The following is a 27,045-nucleotide window of genomic DNA, read 5'->3' on the forward strand; positions in this document are numbered from 1 at the left end:
AGATTTTGACAAAGATCCATGCTGGACACATGAGCATAGAAAAGTGCAAACAGAGAGCACGGGACATTTTGTTTTGGCCCGGAATGTGCAAACAAATAGAGGACATTGTTGGTAGATGCGCCATCTGTCTTGAACAATGCCCCTCAAACACCAAAGAGCCAATGTTACCTCACTGTATCCCAAACCGACCCCGGCAGGTCGTGGCAACCGATCTGTTCACCTGGAACAACGAGGACTACATCGTAACAGTGGACTACTACAGCAGATACTTCGAACGCGACAAACTTCACAACACCACATCTGCAGCTGTGATACACAAGCTGAAAGTAGCCTTTGCCAGGCATGGCATTGTAGAGACTTTAATATCTGACAATGGGCCCTGTTACAAATCAAATGAGTTTGAATCCTTCACAAAAGCATGGGAGTTTACACATGTCACCACAAGCCCACATTACCCTCAAAATAATGGCCTTGCTGAAAAATCTGTGCAGATTGCTAAATCACTCATGGACAAAGCAAAAGCAGACAAGAGAGACTCCTACCTCAGTCTCCTTGAATACCACAACACTCCAGTTGACAACTTCAAATCACCAGCCCAGCTTTTGATGAGCCGCAGACTTCGCTCAATCCTTCCCAGCACCAACCAGCAGCTGCAACCCGAGGTCGTCAGCTACAAGGAAATGCATGAAAAACATGCAGAGACAACAACAACAAAAGCGATACTATGACAGGTCAGCTAGACCACTGCCATCACTGATCGACGGAGAGTCAGTTAGAATCCAGGAGCATGGCCTCTGGAAGCTAGCAGTCGTTATCCAGCCAGCTGACACTGAACGTTCATATCACGTCTGCACCGCAGAAGGAGCGGTGTACCGCCGCAATCGTCGTTATCTACTGAACACAAAAGAACAACACACTGATGAGATGAACTGTTCCCCTGAAAGAGAACGTGATGGACTAAATACACACACACACAGCACAACATACACCATACTTACTAGAGGTCGACCAATTAATCGGAATGGCCGATTAATTAGGGACGATTTCAAGTTTTCATAACAATTTTTTTTTTACACCTTTATTTAACTAGGCAAGTCAGTTAAGAACACATTCTTAATTTCAATGACGGCCTAGGAACGGTGAGTTAACTGCCTTGTTCAGGGACAGAACGACAGATTTTTACCTTGTCAGCTCGGGGATTCAATCTTGCAACCTTACGGTTAACTAGTCCAACGCTCTAACCACCTGCTTTACATTGCACTCCACGAGGAGTCTGCCTGTTACGCGAATGCAGTAAGAAGCCAAGGTAAGTTGCTAGCTAGCATTAAACTTATCTTATAAAAAACAATCAATCAATCATAATCACTAGTTAACTACACATGGTTGATGATATTACTAGTTTATCTAGCCTGTCCTGCGTTGCATATAATCGATGCGGTGCGCATTCGCAAAAAAGGACTGTCATTGCTCCAACGTGTACCTAACCATAAACATCAATGTCTTTATTAAAATCAATACACAAATATATATTTTTTAAACCTGCATATTTAGCTAAAATAAATCCAGGTTAGCAGGCAATATTAACCAGGTGAAATTGTGTCACTTCTCTTGCGTTCATTGCACGCAGAGTCAGGGTATATGCAACAATTTGGGCCGCCTGGATCGTTGCGATCTACTTTGCCAGAATTTTACGTAATTATGACATAAAATTGAAGGTTGTGCAATGTAACAGGAATATTTAGACTTAGGGATGCCACCCGTTAGATAAAATATGGAACGGTTCCGTATTTCACTGAAAGAAAAAACATTTTGTTTTCGAGATGATAGTTTCCGAATTTGACCATATTAATGACCTAAGGCTCGTATTCCTGTGTTTATTATATTATAATGAAGTCTATGATTTGATAGAGCAGTCTGACTGAGCGGTGGTAGGCACCAGCAGGCTCGTAAGCATTCATTCAAACAGCACTTTCGTGCGTTTTGCCAGCAGCTCTTCGCAATGCTTCAAGCATTGCGCTGTTTATGACTTCAAGCCTATCAACTCCCAAGATTAGGCTGGTGTAACCGATGTGAAATAGCTAGCTAGCCAGGCTGCTGTATGATTGCTATTTTACCAGTAACATTTATGATTCCCATATAGCTAGGTAGCTACAATAATTATTAGCTCGCTAACTAGCTCCATAGCTAGATATGTAGATATATGATGTTTCTTTTTTTATCTGTGATAGCTACGATTCCTAAAAATAGTATGCCTGCTGGCTGTTGATTGCAGCCTGAAGCCTAACCCTGATAACTTGTACAATTGCCTTCCATTCATGATTCCTTTTTATGTGCTGAAGGGTAATCGTTACTTGGGGAAGATGAGGACTAAGAGGATGAGATTGAAATGGAGGACCCGGAGGAAGTTGAGAAGCCACCACATGATGCTGATGCCTCTCAGCCAAGCTTTGTGACTGGAATGTAAATGTCAATGATGTATTATTATTATTATGTACTATTAGGCAGGGGTGAAAGTAAATGTAACTTATTCCTGGTATGGGACCTCCTATTTGCACATGCGCTTCTTTAAAACATGTTATGGTCCTAATCAAAGAATTACATATAGAATCCCCATTCATTTAATTGAATTTCAATGGGCCTAATAGTCAAGATTTGTCTTTTAACTTTTACAATGTACTAGGCTACCTTTTAATGTGTCATAAACACAACCAGTCATGTTTTCATCGGATTGTCAAACAATTACTTCAAAAGGTTCATGTAGGCTACTTGCGCACAGTACTCAGCGAAAATGATTCTTAAGCCTCATTTAGATATTTTTCTGCTTATAATTTCTGACATTTGGTAGGCTATTTGTCAGTCAACTTGTCTATAGTTAGATACATGTTGCTTCTCTTCTGTCAATACTTGATGCTCATCTAGAATACTACATAAAGCCTTGTTCACCAGAATGATGTCATAAATCGATAGAATGATCAATGCATCCTCAACAATCTAGTTGACATCGGTAAAGTCTTCCCTTTAATTTCTGCTTCTTTCACAGAGCAAGGACATTTAGGGACCAGGGGACCAAATTACATCACTTGGACCAGTTTTAAGAAAATGAAAAGCTGTGAAAACGATGCAACATGTTTCTGATATTATTTCAGTTCGTCTTGGATGCATACTGTTAGCTTTTATGTCGCTGAAAGAAATTGCACGTTTTGGATACACAACAGGTCCCTAAGTGCGCATTCACATTCTCTCAAGATGCTGAAAGAAAGAAATCATATGCAGTATCTCCACTCCTGTTCCCGAGACAAAATTAAAATTCAATAATTTTACTGTGAGTAACACTAAATTCTACAGGAGTGAATATTATAATAGGCTACATGTGAGGCCTACAGTCAGTGTCCAGACTTAAGTTACTATTCCAACTATTAGGCTATTCCAACTATTCATTCTGGCATCTATACAGTGCAATTTGAAACATCACTTACAAAACACCAAAAAGTGTTATGAATGACATTCGGTGATTGGCATTCATTAGGCCTAAACAAGTCTTATAACCTGAATTGATGCATAGACTGCTGTCAGCGCACGTCTCGGGCTCGGCCACTCATCTCTGCCTTGGCAAAAATTGCTCTTTATCATCAAACCACACCACATTTTGGAGCGCATTCCACAAGTTTTCAAGTCTATTCGCAAATGGTTCATGCAACTGACATGCAGTAATTACAAATAGGGTAATAGCCTACAGTTGTCTTCTAATCTATGTTTAATTATTGTGATAGGCTCATGTTCTACCCGTACAGCGTACCCCCACTATTTATTTTGACGATACTTCGTATTGGACCATTCCGGCTAACTTTCACCCCTGCCTATATATAAATAAGGTCTATATTTTTGTAAATACTCTCTTCTCTCTCACCCCTCTCTCTCCAGGACACTGTGGTGGACTGTCAGCTCTCAGACCTTTGTGAGGTGGACGACACTATAGACATGTCACCTGAGCGCCACAGTGACAAGGATAGGCAGGGGCTGTAGAGATTTAACAACATGCTACTGAGGCTGTAAAAAGGGCTGGGGGACAATCACACCCTTACAGGACACATCCCTTTCTGCATCCTTTGACTCTCTATGTCCCCTATCCTCCTGACCAGCTCGGTCCTCCCCTCCTGCTACGTGGCTTGACGACTCATTGCGAGCTCACAGAACAGGGCTCCGGCAGCCGAGCGGAAATGGAGGAAAACTTGCCTCCCTGCGAACCTGGCATCTTTTCACTCCCTCCTCTCTACATTTTCCTCCTCTGTTTCTGCTGCTAAAGCCACTTTCTACCACTCTAACTTCCAAGCATCTGCCTCTAACCCTAGGAAGCTCTTTGCCACCTTCTCCTCCCTCCTGAATCCTCCTCCCCCTCCCCCCCCCTCCTCCCTCTCTGCAGATGACTTCGTCAACCATTTTGAAAAGATGGTTGACGACATCCGATCCTCGTTTGTTAAGTCAAATGACACCGCTGGTCCTGCTCACATTGCCCTACCCTATGCTTTGACCTCTTTCTCCCCTCTCTCTCCAAATAAAATATTGCGTCTTGTGACGGCCGGCCGCCCAACAACCTGCCCGCTTGACCCTATCCCCTCCTCTCTTCTCCAGACCATTTCCGGAGACCTTCTCCCTTACCTCACCTTGCTCATCAACTCATCCTTGACCGCTGGCTACGTCCCTTCCGTCTTCAAGAGAGCGAGAGTTGCACCCCTTCTCAAAAAACCTACACTCGATCCCTCCGATGTCAACAACTACAGACCAGTATCCCTTCTTTCTTTTCTCTCCAAAACTCTTGAACGTGCCGTCCTTGGCCAGCTCTCCTGCTATCTCGCTCAGAATGACCTTCTCGATCCAAATCAGTCAGGTTTCAAGGCTGGTCATTCAACTGAGACTGCTCTTCTCTGTGTCACGGAGGCTCTCCGCACTGCTAAAGCTAATTCTCTCTCCTCTGCTCTCATCCTTCTAGACCCATCTGCTGCCTTTGATACTGTGAACCACCAGATCCTCCTCTCCAGCCTCTCCGAGTTGGTATCTCCGGCGCGGCTCACTCTTGGATTGTGTCCTACCTGACAGGTCGCTCCTACCAGGTGGCGTGGCGAGAATCCGTCTCCGCACCACGTGCTCTCACCACTGGTGTCCCCCAGGGCTCAGTTCTAGGCCCTCTCCTATTCCGCTATACACCAAGTCACTTGGCTCTGTCATATCCTCACATGGTCTCTCCTATCATTGCTACGCAGACGACACACAATTAATCTTCTCCTTTCCCCCTTCTGATAACCAGGTGGCGAATCGCATCTCTGCATGTCTGGCAGACATATCAGAGTGGATGACGAAGCGTCTGCTAAATGACGTAAATGTAATGCATAGATATACATGCCATACATAGCTAGGTACTAGTAAAGGGTATCCTAGTCTTCACCCAGTAGCTCAGATTGTCACTGGCCTTTAAGTGCAAAGCGGGCTGTCATGTGCCTTTTACTGAGTGGCTTCCATCTAGCAACTCTACCATAAAGGCCTGATTGTGGAGATGGGAGAACCTTGCAGAAGGACAACCTTCTCTGCAGCACTCCACCAGAGGAACTAGAGCTCTGTCAGAGTGACCATCGGGTTCTTGGTCACCTCACTGACCAAGGCCCTTCTCCCCCGATTGCTCAGTTTGGCCGGGAAGAGTCTTGATAGTTCCAAATGTATTCCATTTAAGAATGATGGAGGCCACCGTGTTCTTGGGGACCTTCAATACTGATGACATTTTTTGGTACCCTTCCCCAGATCTGTGCCTCGACGCAATCCTGTCTCGCAGTTCTACAGACAATTCCTTCGACCTCATGGCTTGGTTTTTGGTCTGACATGCACTGTCAACAGTGGGACCTTCTATAGACAGGTGTGTGCCTTTCCAAATCCTGTTCAATCTATTGAATTTACCACAGGTGGACTCCAATCAAGTTGTAGAAACATCTCAAGGATGGTCAATGGAAACAGGATGCACCTGAGCTAAATGTTTTGTCTCATAGTAAAGGGTCTGAATACTTACAGTACCAGTCAAAAGTTTGGACACACCTACTCATTCAAGGGTTTTTCTTTATTTTTACTATTTTCTACATTGTAGAATAATAGTGAAGACATCAAAACTATGAAATAACAGATACGGAATCATGTAGTAACCAAACAAGTGTTTAACAAAAAATATATTTCATATTTGAGATTCTTTGCCTTGATGACAGCTTTGCACACTCTTGACATTCTCTCAACCAGCTTCACCTGGAATGCTTTTCCAACAGTCTTGAAGGAGTTCCCACATATGCTGAGCACTTGTTGGCTGCTTTTCCTTCACTCTGTGGTCCAACTCATCCCAAAACATCTCAATTTGGTGGAGGTTGGGTGATTGTGGAGGCCAGGTCATCTAATGCAGCATTCCTTTACTCTCCTTCTTGGTCAAATAGCCCTTAAACAGCATGGAGGTGCGTTGGGTCATTGTCCTGTTGAAACACAAATGATAGTCCCACTAAGCACAAACCAGATGGAATGGCGTATCGTTGCAAAATTCTGTGGTAGCCATGCTGGTTAAACGTGCCTTGAATTCAAAATATATCACAGACATTGTCACCAGCAAAGCACCCCCACACCTCCTCCTCCATGCTTCACGGTGGGAACCACACCAAAAAAACAAAAATCTCACATTTGGACTCATCAGACCAAAGGACAGATTTCCACCAGTCTAATGTCCATTGCTCGTGTTTCTTGGCCCAAGAAAGTCTCTTCTTATTATTGGTGTCCTTTGGTAGTGGTTTCTTTGCAGCAATTCAACCATGACGGCCTGATTCATGCAGTCTCCTCTGAACAGTTGATGTTGAGATGTGTCTGTTACTTGAAGTCTGTGAAGCATTTATTTGGGTTGCAAATTCTGAGGCTGGTAACAATAATGAACTTATCCTCTACAGCAGAGGTAACTCTGGATCTTCCTGTCCTGTGGCGGTCCTCATGAGAGCAAGTTTTATCATAGCGTTTGATGGTTTCTGTGACTGCGCTTGAAGAAACGTTCAAAGTTCTGGACATTTTCTAGATTGACTGACCTTCATGTCTTAAAGTAATCATAGACTGTCGTATCTCTTTGCTTATTTGAGCTGTTCTTGCCATAATATGGACTTGGTCTTTTACCAAATAGGGCTATCTTCTGTTTACCACCCCTACCTTGTCACAACACAACTGATTGACTCAAACGCATTAAGAAGGAAAGAAAATCCACAAATTAACTTTTAACAAGGCACACCTGTTAATTGAAATGCATTCCAGTCGACTACTTTAAGAAGCTGGTTGAGAGAATGCCAAGAGACGGACTACCAGGACGTGCACTCAGAGCATGCGTGGACCAACTGGCAAGTGTCTTCACGGGCATTTTCAACCTCTCCCTGACCGAGTCTGTAATACCTACATGTTTCCAGCAGAAGAAAGCGAAGGTAACCTGCCTAAATGACTACCCCCCTGTAGCACTCGGTAACCATGAAGTGCTTTATAAGGCTGGTCATTGCTCACATCAACACCATCATCCCAGAAACCCTAGACCCACTCCAATTCGCATACCACCCCAACAGATACACAGATGTCACAATCTCAATCGCACTCCGCACTGCCCTTTCCCACCTGGACAAAAAGGAACACCTATTTGAAAATGCTGTTCATTGACTACTGTGGCAAACCTCTTCAAAGTTAGGAGCGTTTGTCACAAATTAAGTGGGAAACTGTCACCAAAGTCAGCCCAGAATGAAAATTCTTTCATTTGTTTGTTTCGCTGTCCTGGTCCACCCAGGCCGCAGGTAAGGTCAGGGATAGCAGGGTTCGGTACACAAATCTGGTTCTCGGTAGGTCCAGGTCTAAACGCCAACAGGTAAGTCCAAAACAGTCCAGCTCGTACATGGTAAATCCAGCCAATGTAGATTGTCTCTTTCTCTATGGTTCATAGATCCTTTCCCGCCCTCTCTCTCTCTTCCTGGTTTTTCTTGACCCTTTATCTGTGGGTCGGCTCCACCTTCTGAGGGTTCCCCTTGCTTCTGGGAATTGTAGTTTTGGCAGTCGGCCATTTTGTGATCTGTAGTTCTGATCGGGGTGGCCATTTTAGTGATCGGGCAGAGCCCGTTTATTAGTTCTGCCCTCACATATCTGCCATTTATCACTCGACCCCCTTCTTTGCCACACTACAGATCAGCGTTCAACACCATATTGCCCACAAAGCTCATCACTAAGCTAAGGACCCTGGGACTAAACACCTCCATCTGCAACTGGATCTTGGACTTCCTGACGGGCCACCCCCAGGTGGTAAGGGTAGGCAACAACACACCTGTCACGCTGATCCTCAACACGGGGGCTCCTCAGGGGTGCGTGATTAGTCCCCTCCCTGTTCACCACGACTGTATGGCCAAGCACAACTCCAACACCATCATTAAGTTTGCTGACGTCACAACGGTGGTAGGCCTGATCACCGACAATGATGAAATAGCCTATAGGGAGGAGGTCAGAGACCTGGCAGTGTGGTGCCAGGACAACAACCTCTCCCTCAACGTGAGCAAGACAAAGGAGACTATCGTGGAATACAGGAAAAGGAGGGCCGATCACAGCCCCATTCACATCGACAGGACTGTAGTGGAGCGTGTAGAGATTTTCAAGTTCCTTGGTGTCCACATCACCAACAAACTATCATGGTCCAAACACACCAAGAATGTCATGAAGAGGGTACAGCAACGCCTTTTCCCCCTGAAGAGACTGAAAAGATTTGGCATGGGTCCCCATATCCTCAAAGTTCTACAGCTGCACCATCGAGAGCATCCTGACCATTTGCATCCCGGCTGGTATGGCAACTGCTCGGCATCCGACCGTAAGTCGCTACAGATGGTAGTGTGTACAGCCCAGTACATCACTGGGGCCAAGCTTCCTGCCATCCAGGACCTATATACTATTGTCAAAGACTCCAGTCACCCGGGGCCTCCCTACTGGCACAGCAATCTAAAGCACTGCATCGCAGTGCTAGAGGCATCACTACAGATCTGGGTTCGATCCCGGGCTGTGTTGCAGGCGAACGGGAGACCCATGAGGTGGCACATAATTGGCCCAGGGTCATTCGGGTTAGGAAGGGTTTGGACGGCTGGGATGTCCTTGTCCCATCGCGCTCTAGCGACTCCTTGTGGCGGCCGGGCGCATGCACGGTGACTTCGGTCACCAGCTGTACGGTGTTTCCTCTGACACATTAGTGCGGCTGGCTTCTGGATTAAGCTAGCAGTGTGTCAAGAAGAAGTGTGGCTTGGCAGGGTCGTATTACGGAGGACACATGGCTCTTGACCTTTGCCTCTCCTGAGTCCGTACGGGAGTTGCCGCAATGGGACAAGACTAACTACCAATTCGATATCACGAATTTGGGGAGAAAAAGGGGTAAAAAGTACCCAATTATTATTATTTAAAAAAGACTGCTCTCGCTGCTACTGCATGGCAAGCAGTAAGGCAGGTAGCCTGGTGGTTAGAGAATTGGGCCAGTAACCGAAAGGTTGCTGGATTGAATCCCCAAGCTGACAAGGTAAAAATCTGTCATTCTGCCCCTGAAAAGGGCAGTTAACCCACTGTTCCTAGGCTGTCGTTGTAAATAAGAATTTGTTCTTAACTGACTTGGCTAGTTAATTAAAGGTTAAATTTAAAAAAGTGCCAAATCTAGGTCCAAAAGGCTCCTTAACAGCTTCTACCCCCAAGCCATAAGACTGCTAAACAATTAATCAAATGGCCACCTGGACTATTTGCATTGACCCCCCTGTTTGTTTTTGTTTTTACACTGCTGCTACTTGCTGTTTTATCTATGCATAGTCACTTTACCCCTAACTACATGTACAAACTACCTCGACTAACCTGTAGCCCCGCACATTGACTCGGTACCGGTACCCCCTGTATATAGCCTCATTATTGCTATTTTATTGTTTTACTTTTTTTTATTTGTTATTTTTTAGTTTATTTAGTACAATTTTTCTTAGCGCTATTTTCTTAACTGCATTGTTGGTAGGGACAGTTGTAAATCATGTAAATCAGTCCCGTCAACGGGACAGTTGTAAATCATGCAGCGCCGTGTGTCACGATTGCAGATTTTAGAGAAACAACAAATGTTGGTACATATAAGTGTCTTATATCGGCTGAAAGCTTAAATTCTTGTTAATATAACTGCACTGTCCAATTTACAGTAGCTATTACTGCGAAAAAATGCCATGCTATTGTTTGAGGAGAGCTCCTAACAAAACACTTTTTTCACCGCGATAGGTTTGATAAATTCACCTCTGAAGGTGAAATGTGTTCTTACATTCTGAAATCTTGCTCTGATTTATCATCCAAAGGGTCCCAGAGATAACATGAAGTGTCATTTTGTTAGATAAAAATGTTATATCCTAAAAAGGTCCATATAGCATGCACGATCAATTTTGTATTTCCACTCATTCAATTTGCAAAGAAAGGAATCTGTGAAAGTCTAACCCTAAACGTTGTTTCAACCAGTCAAATTAAATTCGGATTTATTCGTCAGAGATCCTGGAACGTAACCAGACTTCACTATGTCATTAGGAGTGTAGTATATCCTATAGGACACCAAATTTGGTCAGAGAGTGATGCCTTCATGGCGAGCCGATGATGCGGGCAGTCTTCACTTGATTGACTATAACTTTGTCAAATAAGCACCAATCGGGGAAATCCCATATCTGTCGCACAATTTTGCTGCTAATCTTGTGCAACAGCAAAACTTTTCCTTTTGGACAAAAATGGCAAGAATATGGAGAGTTATGAAGTTATGAAAACTGGATGTTTTGCAAATGTTGAACTTACAATATGGCTACTAATACTGGAAAAGCTAAATCAAAGTATACAGATTTGACGATATTCATGCAGAAAAATGTAATTTCAATGTGAATGCGTCCTTCACGATTTGCCCAAATGTACCTGGGTGACTTCACACTAAATGTCATGTAGCTTGCTCATACTTCAAGTTATCAGTCTGAAATTTTGGGACCTTTCTGTTACATTTCAAAGATGGTGTTAGAGAAAAATAATGGTTGTTTTTTCTTTATATTTTCTTCTACCAGATCAATTGTGTTATTCTCCTACATTCAATTCACATTTCCACAAGTTTCAAAGTGTTTCCTTTCAAATGGTACCAAGAATATGCATATCCGTGCTTCAGGGCCTGAGCTACAGGCAGTTAGATTTGGGTATGTCATTTTAGGTGAAAATTGAATTAAAGGCTATCCCTAATACCCTTTCTAAAATAAATTTAGAAATCTATATTATTCAATTATTGCACCCACACTGCTCGCGCTCGTCAACGAGCGTCTGCGTTGCCAAGGGCTAAAGTAGAAGTCAGTTCTATTTGTGACGCAGATCGCGGTGCAAGTCCTGCCTCACCCATCTCCTTATTGGTTTATAGAAGCAGATACCCACGTGCCATCTCCTCATTGGTTATATCCATGTGGGTGATTGAAAGATGAACTGTGTTGTTGGTCGTTGTGGTAATACTATGAAAGTTTAGATGCCAATCACCATATAAGTTCAAAGAAAAAAAATCCTAGAAGGAGGAGAGATGATTAGAAACGATTCAGTTGACCGTTTTATGTGTGGATTAATTGTCGGAGTAGAGGACCTTGCGCATTTTAGGTAAAATAACAACTCAATGTTTATATCCCAGGACAAATTAGCTAGCAACAGCAAGCTGGCTAAATAGGACAAATGAGCTAGCAAGTGCAAGCTAGCTAGCTAAATTGCCATAAATGTTTAATGCTTTTCGACCTGTCAGAGTTTGTTTTGATATTTTAACCTGCGTGTCGTGATTGTGTTTGGTGTGGGGGACAAAATAAATGTATGCACGGTGGCGCACGTGCTTAGCCGGTTTGGGTTTCGTGTAAGAGTTTATTAAGAGCTTGTTAGTAAGCAGTTCACGGTATTCGGCACATGTCACCAATAACATTTGATTTGATCACCGACCAGCAAGCTGCCTGCTTTTACAACATTTTCTCTCCGCCAAGCTGGCCAGCTCCGCAGCCCATTCCCAGTGCGCTCTCCCGAGCACATTTTCCAAATATCCACGGCCCTGCTTTTCCGAACATACCAGCGCATCTCGCAGCCACATGCCCCACCCCTTGGTGGATCCGTGAGGCCATGCCGCCAACCACCGATTCCGAGTCCCGGCTATTCAACCATCGCCGGTACAGTAATTCATTTTCAATTCAATACATTCTTAATTTCCATTCACCTTCAGAGTAATTGATAAAAGCTGCTTGCCACTCTTTATTGTGCCAAAGTCCATGTGACGGCAGGCCACACAGTATCATATTGCAACAGTTTGTTGCAAATTCAGCATATTGGCCACATCTTATCATCCTGCAGACCGGCCTTCTCACTCTAGAAATGTCATTGCATGGTGTCCGTCCAGCCATGATTGTTCTGACTTATGCTGCTTTCTCCCTCGTGCCCCCACTACACTACTTCTCCCTCTCTCTGGTCGCTTGCCTATGGCTGCCCTTCCTACCGGGACACAACCATGATGACATCCCCAAGATCCCCAACTCGGCTTCCAAGCCTCAGATCAGGCCTCAAAGACTTCGACCTAAGTCCCTAAACCAGCTCCAGACCTGGCTTCTCTCCCAGCCTCTGATTATGACTTGGCATCCGACACAACCTGCTCTCTGCCACCACCACAGTGTCTCCTCCCCCAACAAGCTTACATCCCTACCTACTCAGCCAGTTATGTGCTCACCGCCACCACAGCGGTTCGGCGCCTGGACAACCCAGCTGCGACGCTGTCCCAGTTAAGTGAACTGACTGTCTCACGGTTCCAGTCTTCACTGCCAACCGCTCTGGCCTCCCGGCTACAGCCACTATTAGCTCTCCCCCTCTCAGGTCCAGCTGGCCCCTTGTCCACTACAGCAGTGGCTCACCCCCTCTCTCTGCCAGTGACAACCTCTCAGGCTCACCCACTCTCTGCCGACCCCTCCCCACTTCAGGTCCCCCCGGCATCTTCCCTGGCCTTCTTGTATTACAGAGACGTCATCTGCTCAGCTCACCCTTCTCGCCGCTAGGATTTGGATAACTACTCCATTGTTATGGATCTGGCCAGTCGTTTTGGCGCGCTACAATCTACGAATGCCATTGCCTGTTTTTGATTGCCACTGCCTCCAGGCTCCTGCAGTGATATGTCAGCACATACTCAGGGACTCTTGACAGCTCTATGGGCGCCTCTTCACCCACAGGTGTCCATCGCTGCGATCTCCGCAGTTGTTCATCCCACCCTGCCGGTATCCCGTCTGCCCCGACACCAGCAGCCCCTGACACATCCTGCGCACTGCCTCTGCTCCACTCCAACCCCCATTCCTCCCTCTGGACAATGCTCGGCCTTGGCTTCCTCCTCTGTGGTGAGGGGAAAGGAGTCATCCCCCATGCTCCAACGACCTGGTTACTAAGTTTGCCTTCAGCACTCCAGTGGTGGCTCACCCCCTCTGCCCATGACAACTTCTCTTCACTGCTGGTCCCGTGACTGCCACCCCCGCAGTGCCTCACTTTCCCGCCATGAACTCCCACATCTCAGCCATTTGCGTGCCAACTGATCTTGCAGCGATTCGGCCCCTGGTTTTACCAGCTGTGACCCTCTACTAGATGTGAACCAATTGCATCTGTTCAAGTATTCAGGTGCCGGCCACCGCCCGCCCTCATCACCATTGACATCCTGTCTGACTGCATCCATATGCTGAGATTAAGTTACGTCTCTATCGCAGTCTCTCTATGCTGGGATTCTTTTTCCATTTTTCACTTCCTGCGACGTTAGGAGTTTACATCCTACATTTTCTACCTACATCCCTTCTCAGCATGTCAGATATCCCCGTCCTCGACAAATATACCTTCACCATCAAACACAATAAACCAATCATTTTGACAGAACCACAACAGTGTACCTGATCCGACTAACATCTACCCTCAGCCCTTACCAACCACTCACCTACTTCCAACAGCTCAGACAATCTCAACATGCCTCTCCCTCCGATCTACTGTTCATCACCAAATCTGGTTCCCATCTGAGACAAATACTATCACTGTATATGGCTATCCTGCTGATCAATTCTCAGGACTTCTCCTTCCATGTCGGAGCTGCATCCATGGAAACTTCGACACAGCATCCCAGACCATACAACTCCTCGCACGCTGGTCCTCTCAAGCCTCTCATTCCTACATCTGCTCTGACATCAACATCAGGAGAGCACACAACATGCTCATCTCTCAGAACATGCATTAACTCAAGCACTGTTTTCTAGTCCCTGCCTCCTTTCACGGACACCATCTACCTCAAGCACCGACTCCTACCCAACCAGCCCCCCCCCCAAAAAAAATCCCTTGCCAAAGTCTCTTCTGGTTGCTCTTCTGGGGTCTAAGGTTGGGTCACTCCGTGGGCATCTCGTCCATACGCTGTACTCCCTCAACTATATTGCCAACCATTCAGCACCTACAGTCCAGAACAACTCACTTCCTGTCCAGGGTCTGACTAATTTGGAGTTCTTGTTTTGGGGATTGCATCACTACAGCAGGCTAACTACCATGGCCTGTTGTCTACAAACCAAACTTTACAAAGCCCCCCCACAAAAAAATATTAAACCCATTTCAATGTCTGGTCCTTAAACTCATGCAACCCCTCTCTTTTTCACCTGGTTCTGCATGTCATGGAAAAGTTTCCATCCCAAATCGGAAAGAAAGGCTATCGAGGCCCAATGACATTAAACAACATGGTTAGCTAACAGGGTAGGAGAAACATGTAACATCCACACATGGTCTCACTACCTCACTTGGTCAAATAAGCTGGAACATCCTTTGTCAGGTGACAGCGTTCAGTATGGCTGCTCTTCCTGCCACAATAGAGATACAGTGAGGGGAAAAAGTATTTGATCCCCTGCTGATTTTGTACGTTTGCCCACTGACAAAGAAATGATCAGTGTATAATTTTAATGGAAGGTTTATTTGAACAGTGAGAGACAGAATAACAACAAAAAAATCCAGAAAAACACATGTCAAAAATGTTATAAAATTATTTGCATTTTAATGAGGGAAATAAGTATTTGACCCCTCTGCAAAACATCACTTAGTACTTGGTGGCAAAACCCTTGTTGGCAATCACAGAGGTCAGACGTTTCTTGTAGTTGGCCACCAGGTTTGTACACATCTCAGGAGGGATTTTGTCCCACTCCTCTTTGCAGATCTTCTCCAAGCCATTAAGGTTTCGAGGCTGACGTTTGGCAACTCAAACCTTCAGCTCCCTCCACAGATTTTCTATGGGATTAAGGTCTGGAGACTGGCTAGGCCACTCCAGGACCTTAATATGCTTCTTCTTGAGCCACTCCTTTGTTGCCTTGGCCATGTGTTTTGGGTCATTGTCATGCTGGAATAACCATCCACGACCCATTTTCAATGCCCTGGCTGAGGGAAGGAGGTTCTCACCCAAGATTTGACGGTACATGACCCCGCCCATCGTCCCTTTGATGAGGTGAAGTTGTCCTGTCCCCTTAGCAGAAAAACACCCCCAAAGCATAATGTTTCCACCTCCATGTTTGACGGTGGGGATGGTGTTCTTGGGGTCATAGGCAGCATTCCTCCTCCTCTAAACACGGCGAGTTGAGTTGATGCCAAAGAGCTCCATTTTGGTCTCATCTGACCACAACACTTTCACCCAGTTGTCCTCTGAATCATTCAGCTGTTCATTGGCAAACTTCAGACGGGCATGTATATGTGCTTTCTTGAGCAGGGGGACCTTGCGGGTGCTGCAGGATTTCAGTCCTTCACGGTGTAGTGTATTACCAACTGTTTTCTTGGTGACTATGGTCCCAGCTGCCTTGAGATCATTGACAAGATCCTCCCGTGTAGTTCTGGGCTGATTCCTCACCATTCTCATGATCATTGCAACTCCACGAGGTGAGATCTTGCATGGAGCCCCAGGCCGAGGGGTATTGACAGTTATTTTGTGTTTCTTCCATTTACGAATAATCGCACCAACTGTTGTCACCTTCTCACCAAGCTGCTTGGCGATGGTCTTGTAGCCCACTCCAGCCTTGTGTAGGTCTACAATCTTGTCCCTGACATCCTTGGAGAGCTCTTTGGTCTTGGCCATGGTGGTGAGTTTGGAATCTGATTGATTGATTGATTGATTGCTTCTGTGGACAGGTGTCTTTTATACAGGTAACAAGCTGAGATTAGGAGCACTCCCTTTAAGAGTGTGCTCCAAATCTCAGCTTGTTACCTGTATAAAAGACACCTGGGAGCCAGAAATCTTTCTGATTGAGAGGGGGTCAAATACTTATTTCCCTCATTAAAATGCAAATCAATTTCTAACATTTTTGACATGCGTTTTTCTGGATTTTTTTGTTGTTATTCTGTCTCTCACTGTTGAAATAAACCTACCATTAAAATTACAGACTGATCATTTCTTTGTCAGTGGGCAAACGTACAAAATCAGCAGGGGATCAAATACTTTTTTCCCTCACTGTATAGTATACCTAGAGAAAGTTCCAGGTAGAAGTTGCCCTATAGGATCAGCTTTACCCCCCCACTAAATGCTAACCTTAACAGGAGAGGAGGCATGCAGAGAGGAGATGTGGAGAGGAGGAAGGAGGCAGAGAGGAGAGGAGAGATAGGACTCTATTCTTCCCTGTGGCTCAGTTGGTAGAGCATGGTGTTTGCAACGCCAGCAATGGTGTGTGCAACGCCAGGGTTGTGGGTTCGAATCCCACGGGGGGCCAGTACAAAAAAATGCATGAAATTAAATTAAATGTATGAAATGTATTAATTCACTACTGTAAGTTGCTCTGGATAAGAGCGTCTGCTAAATGACTAAAAATGTATTTATTTTTTATTTTAAAAAAATTACATTTATTCAATCTGTATTGCTGAAGTGGTACCAATTGCGTGATTAAAAATGTAAAGGTAATTTCCAATTGCGCCGACATGAATGCAGTCTCGGCTAGGGCAGGAACATTGCCTTTAAATTTAAATCGTGCTGTAACACTGAACTTCCGTAATACGGATTGAATAGAGCCCTTAAGCGAGTCAGAGAAAGCCTGAGAGTCAGAGGCAAAGAGAATCAAAGCGCGGCAGAGGGAGGCCTAGAGATTCTGATCGTACCTTGAGGCTGGAGCAGGAGGAGCGTTGCTCCCTCGTAGAGGAGCTGCCTCCGTTCTCTGTCGTCCCTCTCTCCTTGGCCACCGGCTCCATCCTACACAGATGGCTCTCGTTTTCCTTGGGCAAAGTTCCCCTAATGAAATTTCTTGGCATTGATGCATGTAACCCTGCAAATAGATAATTCAAGCATGTGACCCAGATCTCTTCCTATCCAGAAAATAAGTGTGTTTGCAGCAGCATTGCTCCAGTCCGGAGGCTAGGATGGCCAGTGGATTAAATTAGTTTTAAGAGTTTTTAGGAATGCAGTCCACGGGCAATAAATAAATATAACAGTATTTTATTAGAAAAACAAATGGTTTTAGTAGCATATCATAGATTAAGACTATATATTGAGATTTGACACACTTTGGGCAACAACAACAAAAAATAAATCAAAAGGGGAGACTGCCTAAGTCCTAGAATCTTGCTCCTACTTCCAGGAATGTATTGATGAATCATTAATGAGAACTATGTGATCTAGACGCAACCTGTCCAGAGCACCCACCCACTTCTCTCTCTCGATCTCTCTCTCACACTCACTCACACGCACAGACACTCTTTCTCTCATCCATTTCCCCCTCTTTCTCTCTCTCGCACTCTCCCCTCCTTCTCCCCCTTCCCTGTCTCTCAGGCAGCCTACAACCTTATGAATAGTAAATAGCTTCCCCTCATCACACTCAAATGATCCAATCCAGATAGAAATACTGTAGCTGCAAGCAGCCATGCTGGGGTTCAAGCTTTGGCCCTGCAGTGTAACCATCAGGACAAATTGGACACATCATTCTTGCATGAGCTACAATATATATATATATATATATATATATAACTACAAATCTACCATTCCAGTGTTTTTCTTGCTATACTTTATTTACTTTGCCACCATGGCATTTTTTTGCCTTTACCTCCCTTATCTCACATCATTTGCTCACATTGTATATAGTCTTATTTTTTTTTCTACTGTATTATTGACTGTATGTTGTTTACTCCATGTGTAACTCTGTGTTGTTGTATGTTGTCGAACTGCTTTGCTTTATCTTGGCCAGGTCGCAATTGTAAATGAGAACTTGTTCTCAACTTGCCTACCTGGTTAAATAAAGGTGAAATAAAAAAATTTAAATTTAAAAAAAAAAATATATATATATATATATACATACACACATACAAAAGTATGTGGGCACCCCTTAAAATTAGTGGATTCAGCTATTTCAGTCACACCCGTTGCTGACAGGTATATAACATCGAGCACACAGCCATGCAATCTCCATAGACAAACATTTGGCAGTAGAATGGCCTTATTCAGTGACTTTCAACGTTGCACCGTCATGGGATGCCACCTCTCCAACAAGTCAGTTCGTCAAATTTCTGCCCTGCTAGAGCTACCCCGGGCAACTGTAAGTGCTGTTATTGTGAAGTGGAAACGTCTAGGAGGAGATCAACCGCGAAGTGGTAGGCCACACAAGCTCACAAAGAGTAAAAATCATCTGTCCTCAGTTGCTACACTCACTACCGAGTTCCAAACTGGAAGCAACGTCAGCACAATAACTGTTCTTCGGGAGCTTCATGAAATGGGTTTCCATGGCCGAGCAGCCGCACACAAGATCATTATGTGCAATGCCAAGCGTTGGCTGGAGTGGTGTAAAGCTCGCCGCCATTGGACTCTGGAGCAGTGGAAACGTGTTCTCTGGAGTGATGAATAATACTTAACCATCTGGCAGTCCAACGGACTAATCTGGGTTTGGCGGATGCCAGGAGAATGGTCATGTAGTGTACTTCTGTACTTCTTACCACGTTTCCCAAATACCAGAACTCAAAATCCAACAAGATCATCTAATATGCTTTTGATAGGTTTTGTACCATTTAGTGATATTAACTACTTCTTCTACTCGAGAACAGCTTGACCGATCAGCACCAATATATTCCAAGACAACATAGGCATTTTAAACCAACAACACCACCATGAGGCCAAACAGAACCAAACTCTACAGGTTTGCTAGACTCACATCGCTGAGCATGTGTGCCAAATTCCATGACTTTGTCAAACAAATCAAGAGATATAAATATATGGTGGATCAGATTGTTCTTGCATATGTTGAGTCTTGACAGTGTTGGGTACATGTGTATCACGTTTTATTTCAATACGAATAACCATGTCTGATTTATATGCATGTATGTGTCAGGTCACACCCACTTGAATGTTTATTGGTCAGTACCTGCCATGTTGTTTGAGATGCTAGCCTGGAAACACATGCGTTGTGAGACCTTGGTCCATAGATGCCATGTGTCAAGCTTCGTGTAGATTGGTCATTCGGTGCCAGAGGAGTAGTGTTTTTAGTGTTTTTAATCAAATTCCAAATGGCGGAAAATTCCTCATGGCGGACCTTATGGGCAAATGTGTTATTTGTGAGTAGAGGGACCTATGTACAGAATTTCAGGAGTCTAGCTCAAACGGGGTGAGGGGCGTGAGCTTTCAAAGTATGCATTTTAAAATGCTTGTTGTAACGCCACCATGTGGCCAATTGGCCTGGCATTGCATGAGAGGGTGTGACCCTTTAACCATCATGCAAGGTTGCAACCTCCTGGGCCTGACGATCTCACAGGAATTTGCTTTTTATTTACCAATTCGGCAGAAGAAGGGAAATTATAATCAACGCAAAAAAAATACAGTATTGTTTCACCCAGCTTCGCTGCTTGAACCCCTAATTAGAGTGGACCAAGTAATAACCCACCCTACCTCAGAGGAAAAGCACAATACTGAAAGACTGATAACCAATTACTGTTGGGTCACTACAGCCATCCCACCTCACTCTGTGTCCAAACACCACACATATTGCATCCTTAATGAAACCAAATAAGGCTTTCTGTCATTAAACATGTCTCATTATCTTGTCCGTTATCTGGGATGTAACATGGTCATTATCTGATATTTACATTAGCTGATGAAAATTGACATGAGCCGGGGAGCGAGAGCGAGACCTCCCCATTAGTCATGTGAGAGCTCTATGCTGCATACAGCACGGTAAGTAGCTGCAGGGTGTCACTCAGCAGGCGATCAGAGCCTAGTGTTGATTGCAAAAGGCTTCTCTCTCTCTGACTCACATAGAGAACAACACATTAACACAATAACAACACCCGATAAGAAAACGAATTCACTGGTAGGCCTACAGTGCTTACATACAGGTCCTGATACAGACCTGGATAAACAGTCTGTATTTGAAGCTGTGGCCCACATTGAGTGAATTACTCAGGTTAGTCATGAAATTAAATCTTTCCAGCAGCGCTTTAATAAAGAAAAACAATATTCTACTTGTTGAGCAGGAGGGAGAAGAGACGCCAGCACACCACGAGTGCAATGATGGCTAGCCTGGAAGGTCATTCTCAAAGGAGGAAGATAATAGAGACAAACAAATTGATTCACACCATGGTAACCTTTTACAGCTATCCTCCAATCCTCTATCTGACTAACTACAGACTACAGAACTCCATAGACTGGAGCTCATGACTGCTTTACCAGATGGGCAGTTCCAGAGCACTCCTGTCTCCAAGGATAAGCTTATTATATTCACCAATTTAGTAGATCCACAGTATTGTTACAATATGATACATTAAGTCTGATTCACTTTGAATGAGATCTTATTAAGTTATAGGAACTTGGACCTTTTTGACATATTTCTGCCTGGATCTCTGCATGCCTAACACTGAGTCAGAATAAAATGCTGCTATTTAATCCCTTATCGACAAAGGAATCAGAATTAAACAGGATTAGTAGCCTAAATTCTTTAATCATATTTGAGAAAACAGAACAGAAATGCTGTGGTTACTTATTTTTTCACTGTAACTGGTACTGGGATCAATCAGTAGCCTAGCCGTCCTTTTTACTTTCCTTGGGAAATAATCACATTGACCACCTATTGATTTTTTCCTGCAGATGAACAAACCTGCTATGTAAACCAAAAAGATGTAAGCACAACGTGTAGGGCACAACATGCGCTCATAAATCTTTCCATTATATATATATTTTTTTATGCTGTTATAGGTCTTCCTTCTACAAGCATGGACATGGCAACGACTTTGTGTGCATTTGCTCACAGCAAATTGGCTATTGTTACCTAGTGTTGATTTTTCAGTAACATTTCTAGTGTTGATTCAGGAGTTAAATTAACTCTGTAAGAGTGTTATTTTACAGTAGTGTAAAATAACCCCAGTGTTGGTGTTAATAACTAGTGTTGAGTGTGAGAGTGTGATTGTGTCAGTTTTACTCTGTGGAGAGAAAAACGTTCTCATCAAAACCAAGCCCATCATCAGATTTTCCAGCATGCTATACTGCAGCTACACATTTTGGGGATTTTTTTAGTATCTCGGTTTTTGCATTTACATTGATTGATTGATTGGATTAATCTTATGCTACACAAACATAACACATTTTTCTAAACTAATCCAATCAGTTAGTTAGATTTATTGCTCCATTACTGAAAGAGTTGTTCCAGTTTCAATGTTTTAGGTAGTCTCATCACAATGTCCCTAAACTTAACAGTCATTCTCAATGCAGGTTGAGGGAGAATAAAAATACCAACTGTTGGATGGCCTAACATGCTGACCAAACCAGACGAAAGTGTGCGCCATCGTGCGCATGTTGATTTTGTACCCCAACACCAGACACGATAAGGAGACGCAGGCTCAAATATCAAAACAAACTCTGAACCAATTATATTAATTTGGGGACAGGTCGAAAAGCATTAAACATTTATGGCAATTTAGCTAGCTAGCTTGCTGTTGCTAGCTAATTTGTCCTGGGATATAAACATTGGGTTGTTATTTTACCTGAAATGCACAGTTCACTCGAAAAGGCAAGGCACACTGGAAAATTATATTGGAGGTGTGGTTTAGTGGGGGTGTGGCTCTCAATTCTTTGTTTTTAGCCACCTGTGAATGGAAGTGTTGTACCAGTTTAAGTGGTCTATGGTTATGTTAATTGAAAGTTTAAGCATGTCCACCGCCAGTCCTAAAGCCTTTGTAAATGCTAACATAACAGCTTTTTGCATTAAAGATTTATAAATATTATTGTAACGTCCTTAATCCAAAACTAGTGATCTTGCTAAGAGGTATGGACCTCTTCATGTAACGGTTAAAAATACTGCATAATGTACCACCATTAATGCAAACTATATTCACTTCCTACTGTTAAAAAGACTTATTGAGGTGTTATTGCTTTACACTAACAGTGTTAATTCCCTAACTGAGAAAGTGTAACAGCATCAGCACTAAGCACAGTGTTAATTTAACAGTGTGGACTCGTATAGACATTTACCAATGTCAGTGTTGATTTAACACTGGGGAATTTGCTGAGCTGTAATGTCATGGCAGCCCTGGCCATTACCATAAACTACTGTATGTAAACTATTCCGAACGCATCATTTAGAAATCTCAGCAACAGCTCTACCGGTGCCGGTTATGTAACAGGTTCGTAATACCGATTTTACAAACTGAAAATTTTGGACAGCAGAATAGTTTAAAGAGCAATTAGGAAAGAAGAGAGAGAGAGAGAGAGAGAGAGAGGGAGAGCGAGAGAGAGAGATTATGAAAAATTATGCACAAACTTATAGTGGTCCCTATAAGCTTGGGCTGCCATGAATTTGACAGTATCTTACAGGCAAAAAAATTCTGTATTTCATATTACAGTACACATAATATAAATACAGTATCAAAACAAGTACTGTGTGATGACACACGGTACAATACTGTAAAAAAGTAAATGTGACCGTAATCAGAATGAATGAATGAATAAAAGTAATTGAGCGGAGAGGTTTGTATTTTACTGTAATTACAAGGGATTGGTGCAAGCAGGTTGGCTGCTTGATAAAGTGTTTACACATTACAACATATTAATGAATATTTGTTTTTTTAATATCACTTGCACTTCTAGAGGCTTAAACTGGCACCGACTACACTGCAAAACAGACCAAAAGGACATGGAAAAATGCTCAAGCATTTATGGTTTAAGACTTGCTGCCACTGTAATCTGCCCCCTATACAGTGCTTCAGAAAGTATTCACACACCTTTACTTTTCCCACATTGTGCTGTGTTACAGCCTAAATTTAAAATAGATTCCATTTAGATTTGTCACTGGCCTACACACAATAAATCAAATTGTATTTGTGAAATGCGCCGAATAAAACAGGTATAGACCTTACCGTGAAATGCTTAACAAACAAAGCAAGTAAGAAACATTTGCTAAATAAACTAAAAGAAAATAGTAACACAATAAAATAACAATAACATGGCTACATAAAAGGAGTACTGGTACCGAGTCAATATGCAGGGGTTTGGGTTAGTCGAGCTAATTGAGGTAATATGTACAGTGCATTAAATTAATTTTTTTACTCTTCAATCTACAATCAATACCCCATAATGAGAAAGCAAAAACAGGTTTTTAGACATTTTTGCAAATGTATTAAAAATGTTAAACTGAAACATCACATTTGCATAAGTATTCAGACGCTTTACTCAGTAGTTTGTTGAGCACCTTTGGCAGTGATTACAGCCTCGAGTCTTCTTGGGTATGACGCTACAAGCTTGGCACACTTGTATTTGGGGAGTTTCTCCCATTCTTCTCTGCAGATCCTCTCAACCTCTGTCAGGTTGGATGGGGAGCGTCGCTGCACAGCTATTTTCAGGTCTCTCCAGAGATGTTCGATTGGTTCAAGTCCGGGCTCTGGCTGGGCCACTCAAGGACATTCAGAGACTTGTCCCGAAGCCACTCCTGCGTTGTCTTGGCTGTGTGCTTAGGGTAGCTTAGCATCCGATTCATCGGACCACTTCTGTATTGAGCGCTTCACTAGTACTTCCCGATTTAATTTTTGCTCATAAGTAGGAATCAGGAGGATAAAGTTATGGTCAGATTTGCCAAATGGGCGACGGAGAGGAGAGCTTTGTACGCATATCTGTGTGTGGAGTAAAGGTGATCTAGAGTTTGTTTTCCTCAGTTGCACATGTGACATGCTGGTATAAATGAAGTAAAACTGATTTCTGTTTTCCTGCATTAAAGTCCCCGGCCACAAGAAGAGCCACCTCTGGATAAGCATTTTCTTGTTTGCTTATGGCCTTATACAGCTCGTTGAGTGCGGTCTTAGTGTCAGCATCGATTTGTGGTGGTAAATAGACAGCTACGAAGAATATAGATGAAAACTATTTTGGTAAATAGTGTGGTCTACAGATTATCGTGAGGTACTCGAACGCAGGAGAGCAAAACCTTTAGACCTCCTAATATTAGAGATTGCGCACCAGCTGTTGTTGATAAAGAGACACACACCACCCCCCCGATCTTACTGGAGGCTGCTATTCTGTCTAGCCGATCCACAGAAAACCCAGCTAACTGTATTTATCAATGTCCTTGCTCAGCCACGACTCTGTGAAATATAGGATATTACAGTTTTCAATGTCCCGTTGATAGGATAGTCTCGAATGAGCTCATCCAGTTTATTCTCCAGTGATTGCAAATTTGAAAGTAGAACGGAGGTAAAGGCGGATAATCCACTCCCCGACGCAGTCAGCTCTTCATACGATTGACGGGGATTTGAGCCTGGTCCGGGAAGAGCAGTATATCCTTCGCATCAGACTCATTAAAGAAAATAAATTGTGTCCAATTCTAAGTGAGTAATCACTGTTCTGATGTCCAAAAACAATTTTCTGTCATAGTAAACAATGGCAGAAACATTATGTACCAAAAAAGTTAAAAACAGTGCAATTTTTTTTTAAACACACAAAATAGCACAATTGGTCAGGAGACCATAAAATGGCGGCCATCCCCTCCGGCGCCAATGTTAACTGATACCAGTTTTGACTTAAAGTGGCTTGAAAATCTATGGCAAGACTTGAAAATGGCTGTCTAACAATGATCAACAACCAACTTGACAGAGCTTGAAGAATTAAAAAAAAGTAAATATTGTACAATCCAGGTGTGCAAAGTTTAGAGATTTACCCAGTAAGACTCACAGCTGTAATTGCTGCCAAAGGTGATTCTAACATGCATTGAATACTTATTTAAGCAAGATATATTAGTGTTTTATTTTTCATCCATTTTTTACAAATGTTTGCATTTTTTTTCCACTTTGAAATTACAGAATATTTGGTGTAGATCATTGACCAAAAAAAAAATCACAATTAAATCAATTTTAATCCCACAACAAAATGTGGAAAAAAACCTAAGGGTGTGAATACTTTCTGAAGGCACTGTACATTTAGAATTGATGAAGCACTTTAAATACATAAGAGTTAAGTTGTTGCAGCATCCTCACCCAGTGGTGCAACAAATATAGTCTCTTACAAAGCATACCTCAAAATATGTTAATGAGCCAAACGCTCTAACCACTAGGCTACCTGCTGCCATATATGGTAGGGCACTGTCTTCGGTGGGGTGGAATTACAGTACCATTCGAAATACAGCAATTTCCTACAATTTCCCATTTACAGTATGCCGCACAGTGAAAGATGTCAGAATTTTTTACTGTTGATAATACCTCATTACTGTATAAATTATAGTTTTATGTTACAGTGTAGGTAGGCAGGTTCCTCACTTAAATTCACTGTGAATCTTTGATGCATAAAAAGCTAAAATTACATGATTGGTGATGGGTACGAGTCATAGCTTTCCAAACACTGAATTCAAAACACACTCAGACTGCAAGTAGCCTAAATAAATAAACGCTAACTAAAATAGTTGTCTTCCTGGTCGACCTATCTGACAGCTTCGGTCTATTCCATCTGTGATGCTCAGTTTAAGTAAAACGTCACTACAAGAGCTATCAAACACTTGTGTAGGAGAAAAAATGTTGAGTCACTTACCAAGTCTACCATGAAACAATCGCCCTATATTTCCCAATGTGGTAATACAACAACCTATGACAAAACGCGCGTAATATTCCCGGTGGCAGAGAGTTTGGACAGCGCAGAGTGCGCGGCAGATGTCTCGAGCTCAGGGGAAACTTCTCATATGGATGAAGAGCAGTAAAGCCACCGGTTAATAAAGGTCATAGATGAAGGTATTTCTCAAAAGTTCTTCTTCCCGCCTCTTGTCCTCATCACAGTTCCAATTATCTAAACATTTGACCTCTATCAGACCGAGTTTTCACAACATTCTCGCTGAGAAATTAATCAGTTTGGAACATAAAACTGTTTGTGCAACCCTACACTGCTTGTAGAATTTAGCTCACGCACGTGATAACACTTGAAAGGGAGAGAAGCAGAGCGCGCGGTACGTGATAAGTATCCTAGTTCCAGAATTGATTCGCTCCAACGCAAAGCTTCTCGATGGACAAAAAGGCTAACGAAAATAAAACACCGTGCCGGGGTTATGTTGTTTTGAATTTGTTAACCGTTATTAGGTTGTGATTGAAAAGAGGTAAAGTGATGGTAAAGTCTTCATTTTCAATGGGGCGTTGCGGTGTTGGGCATGATCCTTTCACACTAATTTAATACCAAAACATGTTCTAAGAATCCTAAATCATGCCAGACACTATTTAGCATGTGACGTCTGCAATGCAAGTTTGATGTCAGTGAGAGAAACAATAAGGCAAACAGATGTTATTGTGTGTAAAATTGTTACATAGAATTGTCACATAACAAGGCATAATACACCATAACAATTCAATTTATATAAAGTAGCCTAGTCCATATTATAATCTGGGTGGTTTGAGCCCTGAATGCTGATTGGCTGACAGCCATGGTATATTTAAGCAATAAGGCACGAGGGGGTGTGGTATATGGCCAATATACCACGGCTAAGGGCTGTTCTTAGGCATGATGCATTGGCCATATACCACAAACCCCTG

General features: G+C 43.2%; 1 protein-coding gene across 4 annotated transcripts in view; it reads right to left on the reverse strand.

Annotated features, from left to right (window-relative positions):
• Positions 1 to 26,750, reverse strand: part of LOC115198764 (solute carrier organic anion transporter family member 1C1) — a 68,438-nt gene extending 41,688 nt beyond the window's left edge. For 2 of the 4 annotated variants that reach the window (XR_003879290.1, XR_003879289.1), the window contains exons 1-2: positions 26,060 to 26,750; positions 17,185 to 17,348 (exon numbers count right to left, since the gene is read on the reverse strand). Coding sequence is in view for 2 of the 4 variants with exons in the window: in XM_029761019.1 (XP_029616879.1) it covers positions 17,185 to 17,334 (150 nt within the window). In the remaining 2 variants the exon portion in view is untranslated. The remainder of the gene's footprint in view (positions 1 to 17,184; positions 17,349 to 26,059) is intronic. The other 2 variants (XM_029761019.1, XM_029761017.1) reach the window with 1 other exon arrangement.
• Positions 26,751 to 27,045: the final 295 nt, after the last annotated feature.

The sequence above is a fragment of the Salmo trutta genome, chromosome 8 (assembly GCF_901001165.1).
Source record: "Salmo trutta chromosome 8, fSalTru1.1, whole genome shotgun sequence".
In the NCBI taxonomy this organism is placed as follows: Eukaryota; Metazoa; Chordata; class Actinopteri; order Salmoniformes; family Salmonidae; genus Salmo; species Salmo trutta.